This window comes from Sebastes fasciatus, chromosome 5 (assembly GCF_043250625.1).
Source record: "Sebastes fasciatus isolate fSebFas1 chromosome 5, fSebFas1.pri, whole genome shotgun sequence".
NCBI lineage: Eukaryota > Metazoa > Chordata > Actinopteri > Perciformes > Sebastidae > Sebastes > Sebastes fasciatus.
The window spans coordinates 6,516,759-6,535,953 of record NC_133799.1 but is presented as its reverse complement, the minus strand read 5'-3'; the positions used below and the strand labels follow the sequence as shown (position 1 = coordinate 6,535,953).

Here is a 19,195-nt window from a genome sequence, read left to right as displayed (position 1 = left end):
ATTGTCTTTCATTGGGTAGTTATTTGATTTTCAATTTTGGGATTCAGATATTCGTTGTTGTTTTGTTTTGTTTGTTTTTTTAACCCCTCGGGATTACAAACTTGTTTAAAACACGCCGAACCTTTTGGAAATGTTTTTTATATTCAATAACAAATAACAATACAAATAACAATATTGTAGAATAACAGAATCCTTAAAAATAAATGCCTTTAATTAATCCAAAAGACACAAGTTAAGGCTTGCAGCTGGGCATTGCTGGAGAGGCGGTGTGTAATGCGTGGAGACATCAGCCTCAAAACGCCGCCGTTGAGCGGGAGAGGGCCCGCGAATGTGACTTGAGGTACGTCGACGCTGCGTGCAGACAGAACAGAGGCGGGGATCGCTCTGGCCACGGCAGTCCCGCCAGTGACCAGAGGAGCCCCCCCCCATCAGATTAGCATAGCTGGTATCTGAACTCTCTGACATTGGCTCTTGGTTCTGTATATCAGCAAGGACAGGCTGGCCCTGACAGCTCAACAAACATTAGTGCAAAGACAACATACTAACAGTCGTCAACGATATGCTGCGCTGTTTAGCTCAGCTGCTGGTGCAAGGCATTAGCACTACCAGGGTTACAACTTGCATGTTCCAATCCCTCTGGGAAATTGTATGGTTGCATTATGAGCGTCTCTATGTTTTGGTTTCATTTCCATCCCTGTTCAGTCCCGGTGCTGGTTTTGGAGTCCAAAATATCTAGTACCCAGTGTGCAACCTCTGGGTCTAAATTAGTAAAGCCAATGCAGAAGCGCCTTAAACTTGCATTCTTTCTAACAGCCAGCAGGGGGCGACTCCTCTGGTTGCAAAAAGTCTGATTGTATAGAACTCTATGATAAATGACTCTACTTCTCTCTTGATTTATTACCTCAGTAAACATGACTTTATTGTCTCAATAGCTAGTTTCAAGTCTTGTTCAGCATTTGGCTGTACTTAGCTAAACCCTCTTGTGTCACTTCTGGTTGCAAAAAAACAAGATGCGGCGACCAAAAACCGAAATTCTGAACTCGAGGCTTCAAAACGGAAGTCCACAAACCAATGGGTGATGTCACGGTGACTACGTCCACTTCTTATAAACAGTCTATGGTAGTACCCACAAACATCAAATGTTCTTGTCTGGAGAGTGATTTAAACTCACTCTTTCATTAGAGACCAGCAGCTTCAGCTCTTCAAACACTTCACAAAGATACCTGTAATGCCCCGGATCTGAGAAGATAAAGTCAAATGAAAAGAGATAGATAGATAGATAGATAGACAGACAAGCAGACAGATAGATGTACTTTATTGGTCCCAAATTGGGAAATTATTGAACAGGAGCTGCTGCAACAGGCTGCCATCTATCACGGCACCAGTGAAGCTGGTTTTCCGGTGTAGCTGCTCACTTTCAGGTGAAATGAAACAGCAAGTGATACCATGTTTCACAGAGAAAGGAAGCACATGTTTCTCTTTCTCTCTCCAAACCTACAGTGGAATTAGCAACGTTGTTAACCATGAAGTTTGTAGCACAACAAACTCCAAAAAATCAAGGTGTGTCAAAACCTTTTCATAGTACTATGCCATTATTTTAAAACATATTATATACGGTCTAACAACAGGAGAAACTGTTGGATTGATGTCATATATGCCTTAGGTACTGTGTGTCAGTTGTTACCAACTCTTCCTGTATGGACACACTTTGTTCAATCCCATAAAAATGTACCCTACCTTAGGTCAACACATCTTTATTTATTTACTAGTAGTTACTTCATTTTTTCGCAGCGGGGTCAGTGTTTTGTGCTTTACTACTGCAGAGTGAACAAAGAGGAAGTGGTTAGCGATGTGTAGAATAATAGCCAGTCAGCAGTGGAAGTCCAGCTGCTGCTCTCATTGTTCTGCTTCCTGTTTGCAAAATGTGAAAGTACCAAGTCAAAGTTAATTTCAGAGAAGACCCCCAAATTTCCTGTGTAGTTCTCTCTCATCTTCTGCTTATCTTTACTTCTTCTCAGTTGTGTTTTGTCTGGTCAGCTGTAGAGCTGTTGAACATTTTCTCATGATGCGAGAAAGGGATATGTTGTTGTTGAAAGCTAATTAAAATGTTACTAGACAGTAGAGAAGCAGACGTCAGTTTAGCTTAGAATACGGACAAAAAAAACGAAATACACGTTCCAACTTTTCAGAAAAATTAACAATATCACAACCTTTCTGTCTGTCCACAGAAACATGTCCAGTACCATCCAGCCCCACAGTGCTGGAGGAGGACAGTGTCCAGTTCAACAAGCTGTCCTACCTCGGCTGTACTTGGGTCAAAGCCCCTCGCAACGAGGCAGAGGCACAGAGGGCCATGGCCACCCTGCGGGCCGAAAGCGCCATCCCCATCCCCATAACCCTGCACGTCCCCTGTGGACCAGACGGCTCCGTCAGGTCAGCCACACATTGAGACAGAGCGGGTGTATGTTGACACGTGGGTCGTTATAAAATGGGCTGTGATTAAAGCAAAGTAGATATACTGTTGTTAAACTTATTAACTTAAACTCTTAAATCTGACCACTACATCACTACTGGTTTGGTAAAGCAGAACTTAACTTCCTGTATATACAGCCCAGGCACCCATCGCCTCTGAAGCCTGTTAGCCAGCAGAAGAAGTGAAGTTACAGATTAAGTGGATATTGCATGTGTTGAGAGGAACTTTTCAAACATCCTGAGGTCATGAAAGGGAACATGAAATGTTTATATACACTAAAGAGGAAATGAGATATGTGTTTTTAGGACCACGCTGAAATTTTATTTTAATTTCCGCTCTGCTAGACAAGAGTGACATGGATGCTTGGTTGAATATAAAGTTTAATATTTACACATTGAAATTTATTATCTTTAATCTACTGTTACACTGATTGTAAGTCTGAACCAAAGCATCATTTTCACGTGTAAAATAAAATAACTCTCCCCAGGATTGTGGACCAGGCCTCCGGTACAGAGATCGCCTCATTTCCCATCTACAAGGTTTTGTTCTGTGCTCGTGGAAATGAGGGTTCAGTGGAAAGTGACTGTTTCTCCTTCACCGAGAGTTACCGGAGCTCTGAGGACTTCCAGATTCACGTCTTCTCCTGCCACATCAAAGAGGCCGTGAGTTACCTACATACATACATACCACCTTATAAACTACAGCTCAACATGGTTCAATCCCATAACAAGTTAGCTTTAAAGGAGAGTTGATTTTGTCAACATGCTTAAGTTAATCCAGGCTGTGTGAACCAGAACGCCACTAGATGACTGGATGTTCAGTGGTGTAAGACTTGGTGTTGTGTAGACTAACAAATAGAAGATATTAAGAGAACTGTTTTGAACAGGAAAAAAAAGTATTCAAAAGTATTTTGGTTAAAATAAGATTTGGAGTAGCTAATCAAAATGTTTATCTCCACAGACTCCATAACATCTGCCTCTGGTTTCCTTTTAATAATGTTAGATGTCACGTTAAGTAAGTGACGTTACTTCAGATATATTTTAAAGCCATCATGATATACTGTACCAGAAGAGTGGAGTCTACAAGATCATCCATCCACTAACTGTGATGAATACAGTACACCTCCATAAACAGTGTGTACTTGTCTGTAGTGAATTATTCTCAGGTGGCAGAATTGTGAAGCTGACTACTGCCTCTACACTTTTAGAAACATAATACCCACTTCTGTCGTTACTTAAAGAACAGACATTTCCAGTATGCTCACTGTATGCTGATGTAAAAATGGTAGAGATTCACTACAGTCCTATAAGTACTGTCACTGGTAAACCAGCAGAGGGCACTGTTGTCTTCTATTGTATTTTCTCAATAATGTCCAGTTCTATTCTACTCGTCTTTATTATTCTCCTTTAATTGTCATGTTGTGTTAATTTCTATTTGCATGCATTGATTCATGTTACTTTATATTTTCAGCTTGCTCTTAAATAAGTGTTTATTTCGATTTTATTCTTTTTTTAATAATTTATCTTTCCTAACCTTTCCTTCTTCCTTGTCTTTCTGCCTTTAAAGCTTCTGTTTTTCTTTTCCTCTTCCATGCAGGTCAGTCGTATCTTGTACAGTTTCTCGACAGCCTTTCGGCGTTCTTCACGGACGGCAGACATCAGGGACACCGCGCTGTCCGGTCCACCGGACGGCGACCTCTACACCTTCACTGTCTCACTGGAGATCAAAGAGGATGATGGCAAGGGCAACTACAGGTACTTAGTCCGCACACCCATACACACACATGCAGATACACACTACAATTAAATGATATAATAATAATAATAATAATGATAACTTTATTTATGGAGCATTTTCATACAAGAGATGTAGCTCAATGTACTTTACAAAAGAAAAGAAAAATGCAACACATTCAAACAAGGGCAGATTGACCGTAAAATTAGACAATAAGAGGACAGTAGATGCTAAAATATGTAAGTGAAATTAACAACAGAGCACATTAAGAATAATAAAAATTAGAGAATTAGTAAAAAAACAAACAAAAAAACCCAATAAAATAATAATGATTTGAGTATCATTAAGTATAAACCAAATTGTTTAAAAATGTTCACAGAGCCTGCATCTCTTATAGCTTTTGGTAGGGTATTCCACAGTTCAAAAAAAGCTGTGCTGCCTGTTTTCTTGTGCCTATAATTGTGTGTATTTAAAAATCCAGCAGTAGAAGATCTGAGAGCTTGTGAAGGCTTATAAAATGACAGATAGACTGCAATGTAGACTGGTCCCAAACCATTAAGAGCTTTAAAAACAAGTACACATATAGACCATTTCAATAGCAACATGCAACAGTTTGGGTCCATGTGTACTTCCTGTCATTCACATACACTGCAACAGGAAATAAACTAGGACACATTTGGGATGTTTGCATTTACAACTGGCTCTATAGGTGTCTCTGAGTAAAATTTTTTAAATTCACAAAAAGTATGTTATCTTCATATCTTTTACATTATATGTGGACATTTCACGAGAATTAAACACCCTTTTATGGAAGAAGAATGATGGTGCTACATTATAGTATGATCATGTGGTGCCATTATCCTGTTTTTTGAGGAAAGCCCTGTGATACATGTGAATTACACACATACATAAACACATATAGTATGTGTTTCTTATCAGCTCAGGGCCGTTGGTATCACAGATATGTTGATAGTTGTAAAAAGCTTTAATATGCTGCCGCAATGCTGCTTTATCTGACTGTTATTGTTCATCCGTAAAGAGCATAAAGCTTATCGGCACAGTAAGACAATTTTCCATTTTCACAGGCCATCATATATCGAGTACTTTAGTGATGGATTTTCATTTTCTGTTCTCCTCTGAAATAAAATGGCCTGATAGCCATTCTGAAAGCACAGCAGACACTCGTAAAATATAATACACTCAGAAGACTTGAGGAAAGAGATGTCGTATTTTATCTTTAACAGAGCTATTCATACTAAGGTAATGAAGATCGAGCAAAGAAACTTGCATTAAGACAGAACAGTAACATAAAACATTTCAAAAATACACTTAAAATTACATTAAAGAACACCACAGTACTTCAAAATTGAATCACATCGAAGTCCCTAAGGTTATGTATAATAACCCCCCCGTTCTTCCCCTCCACAGTCCAGTGCCTAAGGACAGAGATAAATTCTACTTCAAGCTGCGACAGGGTGTTCAGAAGAAGGTCGTGGTTTCAGTTCAGCAAATGTGCAACAAGGAGCTGGGCATCGAGAGGTGAGGAGGATCACTGTAAAAAGAGATGATGCATGACAACATCCCAGTAACCTTCCACTGGGGGTCTTTGTTGGGGTCTTTACATCTATCCTTCCTTCCACTTGTTTTTTTTTTTTTACATCATCGGCTTAATTTACTATACTTTGAAAAGAGACTTGCCTTTTCAACTACTGTATCTTGGTGCTTTATCCACCAGAGTTTGTAAGGCAGCTGTCTCAGCAGGACAAATGAGCTGAACTAAAGGAGGTCATGACGTAGAGCTCAAAACACTGCTCTAAACAGCATTGAAAAAAATATAGCATTGTTATAAACTTCATAATGGTAAATTATACAATGACTTTACAGATTAAAGCACCAGACTGTCTTGTTTTCAGAAGGACAGTGCACACTCAGTGGTCAAAATATTGCAGAAGGAAGGCAATAAGAAGAACAAAAAAAGTGAAATGAGTCAAGCCACCCAAATAGAGCATATATAAATATACTGGTGTACTTAAATCACTTTCGACCACCTGAAATCTCTCATTTCTATGTGTTTACATGCCCTATCAGCACCACAGAAGTAGGTCATCTTTATCACCCGCCTCTTTTCTTCTTCATTCCCTCACCTCCTGTCGCTATCAGGGGGAGACAGACACCTGCCCTCTCTGTTATTTTTAGTGTCTATGGAAACCATACTAACCTATTGTGTTCATGTTTAGAACTGAGACTTTCTGAGGTGCTTGGCCAATGTTTAACAACACTTAATTTTATTAATATTCATTGTAATAGCCTAATGGTTAATTCTTTTGAAATGCTCTATGGTGTTGCATCATGTGTTGTATGGATGCAGTACATTATGTTCTGTTTTTATCCTGAGGAGCTCAATGACGCAAAAAAAACAAGTCTAGTCAAAGTTTGGAAGACTTTCTATCCACACTTATAGATCCTGTTAAAAAATGACTTTGCAAGACACGCAGACCCATATCTTTCAAACTCAAAATGACCCCTCCTGGGTTAGTGTTGTAAATATATTCTTATATAATGCATTTCTGAAACTGAAAGATTCCCATACTGACCACTTGATGGCACCTCCAGCCTAACGCTGAAGGGACTTTAATATAACAAGTGATTATGTTGGATTGGTATGAAGATGGACTGGAAACAACATAAACGACGCTGCCTCAGTATAGTGCAAGACCTTAGATATGTGTATTAAACCTGCATTCTTTCTAATAGCCAGCAGGAGGCGACTCCTCTGGTTGCAAAAATAAGTCTGATGGTATAGAAGTCTATGAGAAAAATGAGCCTACTTCTCACTTGATTTATTACCTCAGTAAACATTGTAAACATGAGATTATGGTCTCAATCACTAGTTTCAGGTCTTTTTCAATACAGCATGATGTTCATTTAGTAAACTATGGTCCCATTTGAAGTCTAATAGACCATAAAAAGCAGGGTATGCTTTAGGGGGTGGCTACCTTGTGGTTGACAGGTCGCTATCACGGCGTTGTCCAGTCTGGGAGTTGTCTGTGTTTTTGTCTTACAACTTTAATAGTGGGGCAGCTAAGCTGAAATATTCATAACAATTGTGCATTTTGAGATAAAAGCAACACATTTGGCACAGACATAGGTTTATATGTTATGAAAAGATATAGATATCGGGGCGCTGCAAATTTGGCACCTGAGGGCTGTGGCAGCCATTTTTCAAAATAGCTTAAATACTGTATAAACACACAACAACAACACATAGCTTAAATATAAACACATAACAACACATAGCTTGAATAAGAACACATAAAAACACATAACAACACACAACTTAAATATAAACACATAACAACACACAACTTAAATATAAACACATAACAACACATAGCTTAAATATAAACACATGGTTTAATAAAAACACATAACAAAACAGAGATTCATAACCATACATAGCTTAACTTAAAACACTTAGCTTCATAGCAACACATACTGTAGTTTTATAAAAACACATAGCACATAGCTTCATAACAACACAAAGCTTAAATGAAAACACATAACAACACACAGCTTAAATGAAAACACATAACAACACACAGCTTAAATGAAAACACATAACAACACACAGCTTAAATAAAAACACATAGCTTCATAGCAACACATAGTTTCATAAAAACACATATCAACACATCGCTTAACCCCTTGCCATTCCGTACTCTTTTTTTTTTTTAGAGTGGTACGGTGCACTGAAAAAAAGGGAAATAGCAGGTCTTTGAATTTACAAAAATGTAGTTAGTATATGTAACACAATTCATTCATATTCCTTGTGTAAACATGGTTTAATCATGTAGACTTAAGTTGTTTATGGGAAATGTTGAATATACAAGTTTCTCTCGCGTTGATAGAAAGTGATTGAATTGAAAAATTTAAATCAATGTAATTGAGTTTTGTCACCACCGGAAATGGAATATATTTAAAAAGCGCGGGGCCAACTGTCATTGGTCACTCCGGAGCAGGAGGTGGCGCTAATGCACCAATCAGCTGGAGGCTCAACCGCCGCAATACAAGAAGAAGAAGAAGAAGAAGCGTTAACCGCGTAAACAGTTGAAGATTCTCCAGCAACATGTTTCCTCCAACAGAGACCTAACTACTGAACAAGTAAGTTCATCATATTCATTTATGTTCGTGTTCAAGTAGGCGACATTTCCACTAGAATGTTGTTTTCGTAACGTTACGTTACACTAAGTATCAATTACAACAGTCAATCGAGTTGTTTGTGTTTATCTTTTAGCCTTTTAGCTAGCTAACTACCTTACGAACTAACGGCGAATACGAGCATGCGGTTGGTTATACTGTTGGTGGTGGGGGTCGCATGAGTTAATACGACGTTTAGAACGGTGTGCGTGAGACAGAGAGTGTGTGTGCGTGTGACAGAGAGCTTGTGTGTGAAGGTAAACGCAAGTTATTTGCGCGCGACACAGTTGAGTCGAACCTGTGTTAATCATGTTAGTTTCTCTCATCCCCTCTCTCCTCACATACATCAGCTAAGTGTTCAAATGAATTAAGTAACGTTCTTAAAGTCTGACTCAAACTTGATTTAAAAATATTTTCAGCTTGCCATTGTGTCCAACATTGTGTCATATTACAGAAAATACTTCAAAGTTAATGTCGGTTGGATCTTTGCGCTTTTATTATATTTGTTTGTGGTCTTTTAAGAAATTGAGTTTACCTCACTGATTCTAAATATTGTCTTTCACAGGTCCATCATCCTATTTGCACAGAATTTGGTAAGTGCTGTCACATTTATTTTATTTTGTGTTTTGCTGTTATAGGGGGGGGAGGGAGGGTTACAGGAAGGTGCTGCACCACCTTCTTACTTTATGCATGTAACTATCACTTATTTGTTACACGTGTTATATATATATATATATATATATATATATATATATATATATATATATAAATAATAACCTACTCTATTTCATAATTCTATTCCAGGGTGTCTGCAGGTCCTTACTTTTTTTTTTAAAATTCAATTGTATAGTATTGGGCTCATTAAAAACTCATTAAAACGTCTTAAATATGAATTCATGAGGTCTTAATTTCCACATAAACTTGACTTAGTCATTAAAAAGTCTTATATGAATTCATGAGGTCTTCATTTCAACATCAACTTTTTAAATTTATTTTTGTCAACATCTGACGTGGACCAGATATACAGTACTGACCTTTATACTGACCTGCAGTGATGGTTAGAATTGGGAAAAGGTGATTTTGGCCAAAAATCAGCCTGAAATGTAGTTAACATTTGTCTTTAAAAAGGTCTTTAAAAGTATTAAATTTAACTTGAAATCTAAAATGTATGTATGTCTGACGTCTAATCATTGTTGTGTGTGTCTGTGCAGAGTAAACGGCTTTGAGGATGGGGACTGCTGTGATCCTTAAGATCATCTTGACTGATGGCAGCTGTCAGAGGTTGACTCTCTCCCCTGGACTCCCTGCATCCATTAATGACCTCATCGTTGAAGTGAAGAAACAGTGTGGACTTCAGGGAAATTTTGGACTTCAATTTATGGATTCCTTGTTTGGAAATGAGTTCCTTAACCTCACCTCAGTTTCAGAAGTAGAAGATAAAGGTACTCTTAAAGTCATGATATGTCAAGGCCCACCACTATGCAGCATGATGATGAGAGGTCCACTGTTTTCAATCCAGTCCTAAGACCCCAAGCATTCACTTCTTCCCCTGTAAATGACTCTTCGTCCCTGTCAAATGGATCTGTGGATACAGATATACTGTCATCGAGTGAGTCTACAAGCTCGCGGTCCTCTTGGCCTGCTGTTTTTCCATGTGCCTAAGTTCACCTGCGATGCTGAATTAAAACTTCAGCAAGCAATATTAGCTTATATTCAAAATGGCACTGTACTTATTCCAGATCCCAAGTTGAAGTCATCCAACCTTGATGGTTTAGTGCAGGAAATTGTGCAGTATAAAGTCTGTCAGTGATAAGGAGATGGAACAGGTAGCCCAGAGTCTTATCAAGACGCATTCATGTTTAACTGAGAAAGGGTCCTGCACTGGATGTGGCGGATGGAAAGACCAGTTTAAAATATAAACTATCTAACTACCGCACACACCTGAGAAAACTGGGCTGCCCAGAGGTGACAGTGAACTCTTTAAAAAGCAAACCTGCAGGACAGCGCAGTGCAGCCGTTGGTGTCAAAAAGGCAAAGAGAGCTGAGGTGAATTTTTGCCCGACAAACCCATCGGCAGAAACTGAGGAGAGTCTGGAGGCCATGCAGAAAGCTCTACTCTTAGATGTAAAGAAGAGGAACAACAGAGAGATTGTGTAACTCAAGATGGAAAAGACTTTCGCACACAGAAGACATGAAGTCGTTCGTGATGTACCAATGGTGGAGGATTTCATGGCTATGTGGCCTGCTCTGTTTGAAGTCAGTGAGGTAAGGCTTATCTCATGCTCGATTTTTCATCTTGGATTTGCTGTAGATAAAAGGAAATTCTTGGGTACACTGGCAAACTGCTAATATGCCTGATTGTTTATTATTCATCTGTGCTTTATCTTCCTCCTAGACTGTCCTGGTCTGCAGTATGTGTGATGGTGGCTTTCTCCTTGATGTTTAACGTTTTTCTGATTCCTTTGTGCTCTTTATCTGTTTTCAGATCAACGCTGAATTCAAGAGAATCACCGTCCCACTTCAATCCAAGTTCCTGTCTCAGCTGGACCACTACTCTGATAACCTGACAAGGCTTTTCCAAAAGAGAGGAGGAGGACAGCTAGGGGCAAGGCTCAAAACAATCATTGCACAAATGGCTGATGTAAGTGATACCCATATGACAGTTTACACCAGTAGCTGACTTTAAAATAAAGCACATGGGCTGAAGACGCTAATCAAGAAAATCTCTTGTCAGTGTGATGATGTAGATGCTGGACGAGAGCGTATCATTAAGGGAGTCTGTATCTACATGGGTGAAGATCCAGAGAACCTTGTGCGGGAATATGTGGTATGAACATGAATCAGTTCTTACTTTTTCCCTTTATCTTCCAGCCTTCTCTTATTGCCCTACTTTATCACTTGGGCTGAAATAATTCATTGATTAATATAAAATGTATTGATTATAATTTTGATAATTGTTTCATACCATTATAAAATCAATACAATGTTTCTTGGTTGCTGGTTAAACTAACAGCGAATTTGAGACATGACTTAAACTGTAGTTGTGGTGGGTATTTATCATTATTTTCGATATTTTTTTAACTAAATCATTGATTTCATTGATTTGAAAATGTCAGGTTATTTGAATAATCAGGAAAAAAATCTGAAGATTAATCAGTTAAATTAATCGTAGTTTCAGCCCTTTGTAGCTTCACACACTCAATAACTGTTCTGTCACCATTCTTTTTGTCTCTGTCCTGGCCACTGCTGTTGTTCTATTACAATCCATCACTTTTGTAACTATTCACCTGATCTAGGTCTACATCTTCACTCTTTGTTGCTCATCTATTATTTTATTCTTTAATGTGTCGTTCTTTCATGTTTCATCCTTTTCATTTTGTTAAACAGCTACACGGTTCTCTGACATGAGTAAAGCAATTGAAAGATAATAAAACAAAAGTCAGTCTCCAATGTGATGGTCAAAGTTTGACTAGAAGTATGGTGGCCACAACAGCGTTCATGTGATTTAAACATCATCTGAAAATAGGGGCTTGGTTAAGTAGTTCTTATTTACCTTCCTTTATTTACCTACCTTTATCTGTTTTGTACAGGGCATGGATGAAAATGCCGTCCAGGAGGCCATTGAAGACACCACTGTTGGGATTTATGTTCTTAAAGAACATGCTTCAAGTGATGAACCTGAGCACATTGGAATTGTCCTTGAAGGCATCAAGGTGTTGCAAGATCTGGATAATGTAGCATTAGCTGTTGCTATGCTGTTCGGACTCATGTATGTCCTGAACCTCAGCTACCCTGCTGACCTCCGCTTCACCTTTGAGGTAGTCCAAAAGATTTTCATGGAACTGGATGGAGGTAAACTTTCTAACAAAGCACTCACTCTAAAAAACAGGCTCTTTCAGTGAAAGGGTCAGAGACACTGCCAGCAAAAAATCTAAAAACCAAAGGACATTTGAATTGTCCTCAAAAGCATCTTGGGTATTGCTATACCATTTGGACTGCTTTTTCTTTTGTGAATCCACTGTTGTAAGTTGACACTATTTTCTTTTATGAATCAATTATGAAAAAAGTTTAAAGAGGGTTTGTAACCATTTTAGCTTGCTGCTCTGAGTCAACTTAAAAATACAGCAGCTGTTTTTAATTTGTTACTTTGAATCCTCTTTGACAATAGCTTGTACACGGTTTACATATCTGTGTTTATTCCTCAGAGAAAACCTATTTTTCGCAGGGTTGATATTTGTTTGTTTTTTTATTTGTAAATCCACTTTTGAAAATACTGTTGTCCGCACTGTGAAAAATGGTTTACGCAGGGTTAACCTTGGGAGTAAAGTTTTTAACAAAGCCCCACCTCTAATTTTGCCTTATTCACTTTGTACCATGTTTAGTTTACTTGTGAGATAGTTATTCTAGTTTTGTATTTGCTCTTGAAAATGTGCTGTTTGTGGTAACAGTTGGCAGTATTTTGTATTTGCACTTTTAAATCTACTGTGACAAGTTTACACTGGGTTTATAACTGTATTTGCTGTTCTTAATCCATTCTGAAGATACGTTTGAAGTATGTATATGCTCCTATTGATACACTGTGAAAACGGTTAATGCAAGGTTACATTATATGTATTGCGAATCCATTGCACTCTATGCAGAATTAAAAAAAATTCTATTGTGAATCCACTCTTCAGTGAAACCACAAACAGTTGTGTGGTTTGTATTATGTATTTGTGTTTGAATCCACTGCTGTTGATGCAGGGCTCAATATAGTGAAATTTGGGTAAAGAACTCTGACTCTGCCTTTTCTTGTCAATGCAAATCAGCTTTTTTACATTTATGATTTTGTATTTGCACTCACTTAATCAGAACATGGAACCGATGTCTACAGTACTTTTGGATAGAGTTAACTTTAACAAATCAAGTTAGATTTACAGACCTAACTCAGGTACCAGGAACATTTTGGAATTGTTTTAAAGTTACACAATACCTTTGAATAATATCAGCATTAACAAATCAAGTTGGAGTTACATGATGAAATTACTTTAACATTACACAATAAATTGGTATTATTGTAACTGGAAAATAATGTGTTGAATCAACATGATTATTTTAAACAGTCTAATGTGAATTAAACATTTTGGTTTGACAAGCAATAATTGATTGAGAAAAAGAAGAAAATTGTCAGTTGGCCACATTCTGATCATGTGGGACTGATGTCCACATTAAAATCTAGTAAAGCCAAAGATGTACAGCACATTTCAACAACAGGGCTTTACATAAACATTTAAAGAACATCAAGACAAAATTAAAACGGTTATAAAAACAAAAAAACATTAAAACATTAAAGATTAGAAAATACAAACAAGCTAAAAATAAAAGCTAGGATAGAAGCTAAAATAGAATATAACACACAAGAGTGAAAGCTCTATTGCAGTATCAGATCATTATCTGGTTTAATTAAAGGCAGCAGCAAACAGGAAAGTTTTAAGCTTTCATTTAAATGAACTCAGAGTTGGAGTTGGTCCTGCAGTTTTCTGGGAGCTTGTTCCAAATATTTGGTGCATAAAAACTGAACGCTGCTTCTGCATGTTTAGTTCTGACTCTGGGGATACTAAGCAGACCTGATCCAGATGACCTGAGAGGTCTGGATGGTTCATAACATAGCAGAAGATCAGAAATATATTTTGGCCCTAAACCATTTAGTGCTTTGTAAACCAGCAGCAGTATTTTGAAATCAATTCTCTGAGAGACAGTGTAGAGACCTCAGAACTGGACTGATGTGATCCACTTTCTTGGTCTTAGTGAGAACTCTAGCAGCAGCGTTCTGAATCAGCTGCAGCTGTCTGATTGATTTTAGATTAAAAAGTCAACAGTTTATGTCACATAGAAGTGGTGTACATCATCTGAACTGGGAACCCACAGAATAATTGAAAAGGTGAAAAAAATGTAGATGAACCTCAGCACTGTGTGTCAAGTTGTTCTAGTCATTAATAATAAATAAAAACAAATTAATACATAAATCAATTAATTTATTGATTAAAATATAATTGTGAAAGTGTATCAGGGCTTAGAACATGGTGATATGAGTTTGTGATGGCCATTCCCATGCTCTGTTATGTCAGGTTTATTTCTCAGGTTAAAAGATTTTAAAAAGCACCCTTAAAAAATAAAAACATGTCTGTGATCTTCTGACATCTGATCTAGAACACACCTTGGAAATCACCAAGAGTCATAAAATCAGTTTTCTGCCACACTTACATCTGTGTCAAATGTGTTTCTTTTATTTCAAAATGCACATTTGTTGTGCTTAACTGCCCCGCTATAACCCTTTCACAGTGTGTTTTCAGGTCATGAAAGTTAATTATAACATTTTGGTTGCCTAAAAATGTCTTATTCAGCGTTCGTTTGCACTTAGCTCCACCCTCTCGTGTCAATTCTGGTTGCAAATAACCAAGATGTTGTGGGTTACCTTCTATACATGACCGCCAAAAACCAAGATGGCGAAGGACAAAATGCCGATTTGAGGCTTCAAACGAGATCTATATATATCTCGGACAAAACGAATTTGAGGATTGAAAACGATATATATATATATATATATATGGTATATACTGTATATCTCGTTTTGAAGCCTCAAATTCTGCATTTTGTCCGTATATGCAAAATACTGGCTCTTGAAGCCCTTTCAGAGTGTCCGCTTAATGCCTGAAAGATTATAATGCATTAACATTACAATATTTGACTGTAGTTTGGTCACTTGAGTTGTTTCCATATTCCAGTTTCCTTTCCCTCCCAACAACTGCTTTGATTCACTCTGCTGGTGAATGCAGACTGTAACTCTGCAGTGGAATTAGTGATTATTGATTAGTGATTGTATCCTCTTCCAGGTGTTTTGGGATGCTGCTGAGTCCAGGACAGAAAGTCTGCAACAGTGACATGCATCTACTAGACATGGTGAGCAGAATCCACCTTAATTTTTTGCCAAGTACTGTAGTTAAAGGTATACTTCACCCTTAAAATTACAATTTGTTTGTCAATTACTCAAGGTTTGTAACCTTGAATTATTGAAGAAAACTTAGTTTTTCTCGCATGCCTCCATTGGTGAATGAAGAATCCAAATTTGGAGAAGTCTTGATAAATTGAAGTAAATGGAGGCCAGGTTTAAAGGATCAGTGTGTAACAATTAGGGGGATCTTTTGGCAGAAATGGAATATAATATTAATAAGTATGTTTTCATTAGTGTATAATCACCTGATAAGAATCGTTGTGTTTTTGTTACCTTAGCATGAACCGTTAATATCTACATAGGGAGTGGGTCCCCTCTCCACAGAGTCCGCCACATTGCAATGCCATGTTTCAACAGTAGCCCAGAACGGACAAAACAAACTTTTAACTCTTCCTGCTTGGCCCGGAGTCGACAACGTTACTCGCTCCCATCGTCGCCGCGCTCTCCCTCTTGCTTCACTACTCACTTCCCTCGTAAATACACACTCTACGCACTGGCGCTGCTCCAAATGGCCGACGCTAGTCTTACAACAACTGGCTACCATAGCTCTCCAACCTGCTTGGCACACGGGAGAGGCTTCAGTTGTTTGCAATCTCCTCACCTCACTGCTTGATACCGCCAGATCCTACACACTGGACCTTTAACGACAGCAAAATCACATCAAAACATCCGTTTAAAAACTCTAACACAACTCGTGCTGTATATTCCAAGTCTTGTTTATCCAGTTGTAAGTTCAGTATTGCCTAAACACATGCATTTTTGCCAAAATCGTACTATTAAAAACACTTAAAACACCGCCACTACTGTCTCATGCTTGCGCATAAGCGCAGTGAGTCTGTGAGAGTCCAGAGTGTTTTAAATAGTAAGGTTTAGCAAAGATGCATGTGTTTGGGAAGTACTGAGCATACGACTGGAGAAATTAGACTTGGATTATACTGCTTGAGTTGTGTGAGAGTTTGTAAACGGATGTTTTGTTATAGTTTTGCCATTGTTAAACCTCCTGTGCTGTGGCCGAATAGTCCCAAAAAATTAAGTCCTGTCTTTTCCTAACCACTTTTTCTTGATCTTGATGGAGACATCATGAGGTCAAGGAAAAATATGAAAGGAGAAATCATGAGTAATGAGGAAAATACAACCACGGTGCTCGGAGAATCCGACTGCAATTACTCTAGGCCAGTTAATTATGCAGTGTATCCTAAGCCTAAAGGAGATAAAGGAAGCATTGAAGCACCTTTCTTTAGAATTTAGTGAATTCGACCGGCTCTTATCATGGCTGTCACTTAGATAATTCAGGGTCATTTCCCTGTTACAATTGCTAAGCAAAAAAGACTATTAGATTGCAGCCCTGGCCTCCATTTTCAATTCATCAAGGATTTACTCAGTTTTTGAAAAAAATACTTTTCTACAAGAATTCAAGGTAACACACAGTGAGTAACTGATATACAATTTTAAGGTTTGGAGTGCTCCTTTAACCTGCGTTCTTCTCAGCTTTCTTTGTCCCAGTTTATATTTCTGAAACTGATCTTACGTGCTTGTTCAAAAATTTTACATTTACCTGTATGGATATTTTCCATTAATAATTTTACTAAAACCTTCTATGTGTTGCAATTTATATGATAATACGTTTTTTTAAAAGTACATGATCCATGCATTAATACTTACGCAGGAGTCGATGGGGAAAAGCTCTGATGGGAAGGCCTATGTGATCACAGGAAAATGGAACCCGAACATGGCGACCTTCCAGCTGCTGAATGAAGACACACCTAAAGGTGAGGCGAGTTACTGTCCCCCTAAATGTTACGTCATACAGCTTACAGTTTAACTTAAAGTATATCCAGAGTAGCTGTGAAACATTAAACGTTTGCAGTTGTATGTCACTGAGCAAAGCTAGCAACCTTCAAAATTCATTTAAAGTACGTTACAACCATGCATAATGTTCAAATGTTTCCAATGTCTGAAAAAAAAAAAAAGTCTGAAAAATGTCCCGAGGAAAGTCTGAAAAATGTGTAAAAAACAAAGTCTGAAAAATGTCCGAAAAAAAAGTCTGGAAAAATAGATCTGAAAAATGTCCAAAAAATAATTCTGAAAAATAATTTTGAAAAATGTTGGAAAACTAAAGTCTGAAAAAGGTAAAAAATAAAAAAAAGATCTGAAAGATGTCCGAAAAAAAAGATCTGAAAGATGTCCGAAAAAAAAGATCTGAAAAAAAAGTTTGAAAAATGTTGGAAAACAAAAGTCTAAACAATGTCTGAAAAAGGTAAAAAAAAAAAAAGTCTGGAAAATATCTGGAAAAAAAGATCTGAAAAATGTCCGAAAAAAATGTCCGAAAAAAAAATCTGAAAAAAAGGTTTGAAAAATGTTGGAAAACAGAAGTCTAAACAATGTCTGAAAAAGGTAAAAAAAAAAAAAAGTCTGGAAAAAAAGACTGAAAAATGTCACGAGTGAGTGTCCACAGCTCTGTTAGCTCGGCTGCCTGACACGATTCACACTTCAATGTGCGAAAACGTGCCAGGCTTTGACAAGTACTGGGTCACAATTCCACATAAGAGACTATATGTTATGCTAGAGAATGGATGAAGGATGAAAAATGTCCCAAAAAAAAGTCTGAAAAATGTTGGGAAAAAAAAAAAATCTGAAAAATGTCTGAAAAAAGTTTGAAAAACGATGGAAAAAAAGACTCTGAAAAAAAAAAGTTTGAAAAATGTTGGAAAACAAAAGTCTGAAAAAATGACCGTAAAAGAAATGTCTGAAAATGTCTGATAAAAAAGTTTGAAAAATGTTGAAAAAAAAAGTTGGAAAAATGTCGGAAAAAAAAGTCTAAAAAAAAGTTGGAAAAATGTTGGAAAAAAAGTCTAAACAATGTCTGAAAAAGGTAAAAAAACAAAAACAAAAAAGAAGTCTGAAAAATGTCCCAAGAACAGTCTGAAAATGTCTGAAAAAAATGTCTAAAAAAAGAAGTTGGAAAAATGTCCCAAAAAAAGTCTGAAAAATGATATATTGATATAAATATATTGATTTAAAATTCCCTTCTGTAATAACTCTAGTGCACGTAGCAGTGATAGGTTGTCTTTTTTTAAGTAATTGTGCACTGAGTTTTGCTGCAGTTATGATCTGTGTGAAGTGGAACCCACCAGTGTTTTACTGGTTGTTCGCACACATATAAAGTAGGAATTATTTCCATACATTATCATCATCACGTGATGTGGGACTGCACAAAGCTCACGATCACGTCTGAGAGTTATGCAGTGCTTGCATTGGAGCCAATTGCCTTCATCCATTCTCTAGCATAACATATAGTCTCTTATGTGGAATTGTGACCCAGTACTTGTCAAAGCCTGGCACGTTTTCGCACATTGAAGTGTGAATCGTGTCAGGCAGCCGAGCTAACAGAGCTGTGGACACTCACTCGTGTGAGAAATAGAATTAAAAGCAGCATTTTGAGGAGATTATTCTTTTGCAATTCACTTTGCAGTCTTGTCTGACATTCTTATAGCTCTGCAGGTCTTGAGCTTTATACACTTTCCTCCTTTTATTGGCTCTTTGTTTTGTGTGATGAGGCTCCTCATGACACAACTTGATAAGATAGGCCTGCAGGATTATTCTATTGCACACACAAATAATATGATAATATACTCAGCTGATGCTCTAAATGTAGTTATTAAGTTAGAGAGAGAGGGAGGGAGGGAGGATTTATTGGTTTGGTCATACTGTATCTTTTTTCTGAATATTAACATCTAGAACCTGAATTGAACAAGAACATCAAATAAAATATTCATGAATTAGATACACAAATATATTGA

General features: G+C 37.5%; 1 protein-coding gene and 1 long non-coding RNA gene across 3 annotated transcripts in view; both read left to right on the top strand.

Moving 5' to 3' along the window:
- rabgap1l (RAB GTPase activating protein 1-like) overlaps positions 1-19,195 on the top strand; it is a 154,500-nt gene that overhangs the window by 11,665 nt on the left and 123,640 nt on the right. For both annotated transcript variants that reach the window (XR_012593846.1, XM_074634745.1), the window contains exons 4-9: positions 2,229-2,433; positions 2,961-3,135; positions 4,070-4,227; positions 5,636-5,746; positions 15,277-15,343; positions 17,062-17,164. Coding sequence is in view for 1 of the 2 variants with exons in the window: in XM_074634745.1 (XP_074490846.1) it covers positions 2,229-2,433; positions 2,961-3,135; positions 4,070-4,227; positions 5,636-5,746; positions 15,277-15,343; positions 17,062-17,164 (819 nt within the window). In the remaining variant the exon portion in view is untranslated. The remainder of the gene's footprint in view (positions 1-2,228; positions 2,434-2,960; positions 3,136-4,069; positions 4,228-5,635; positions 5,747-15,276; positions 15,344-17,061; positions 17,165-19,195) is intronic.
- On the top strand, positions 10,849-14,153 carry LOC141767453 (uncharacterized). The gene is made up of 3 exons (XR_012593849.1): positions 10,849-11,045; positions 11,139-11,231; positions 11,995-14,153. It is a non-coding gene; the product is annotated as an uncharacterized LOC141767453 (long non-coding RNA).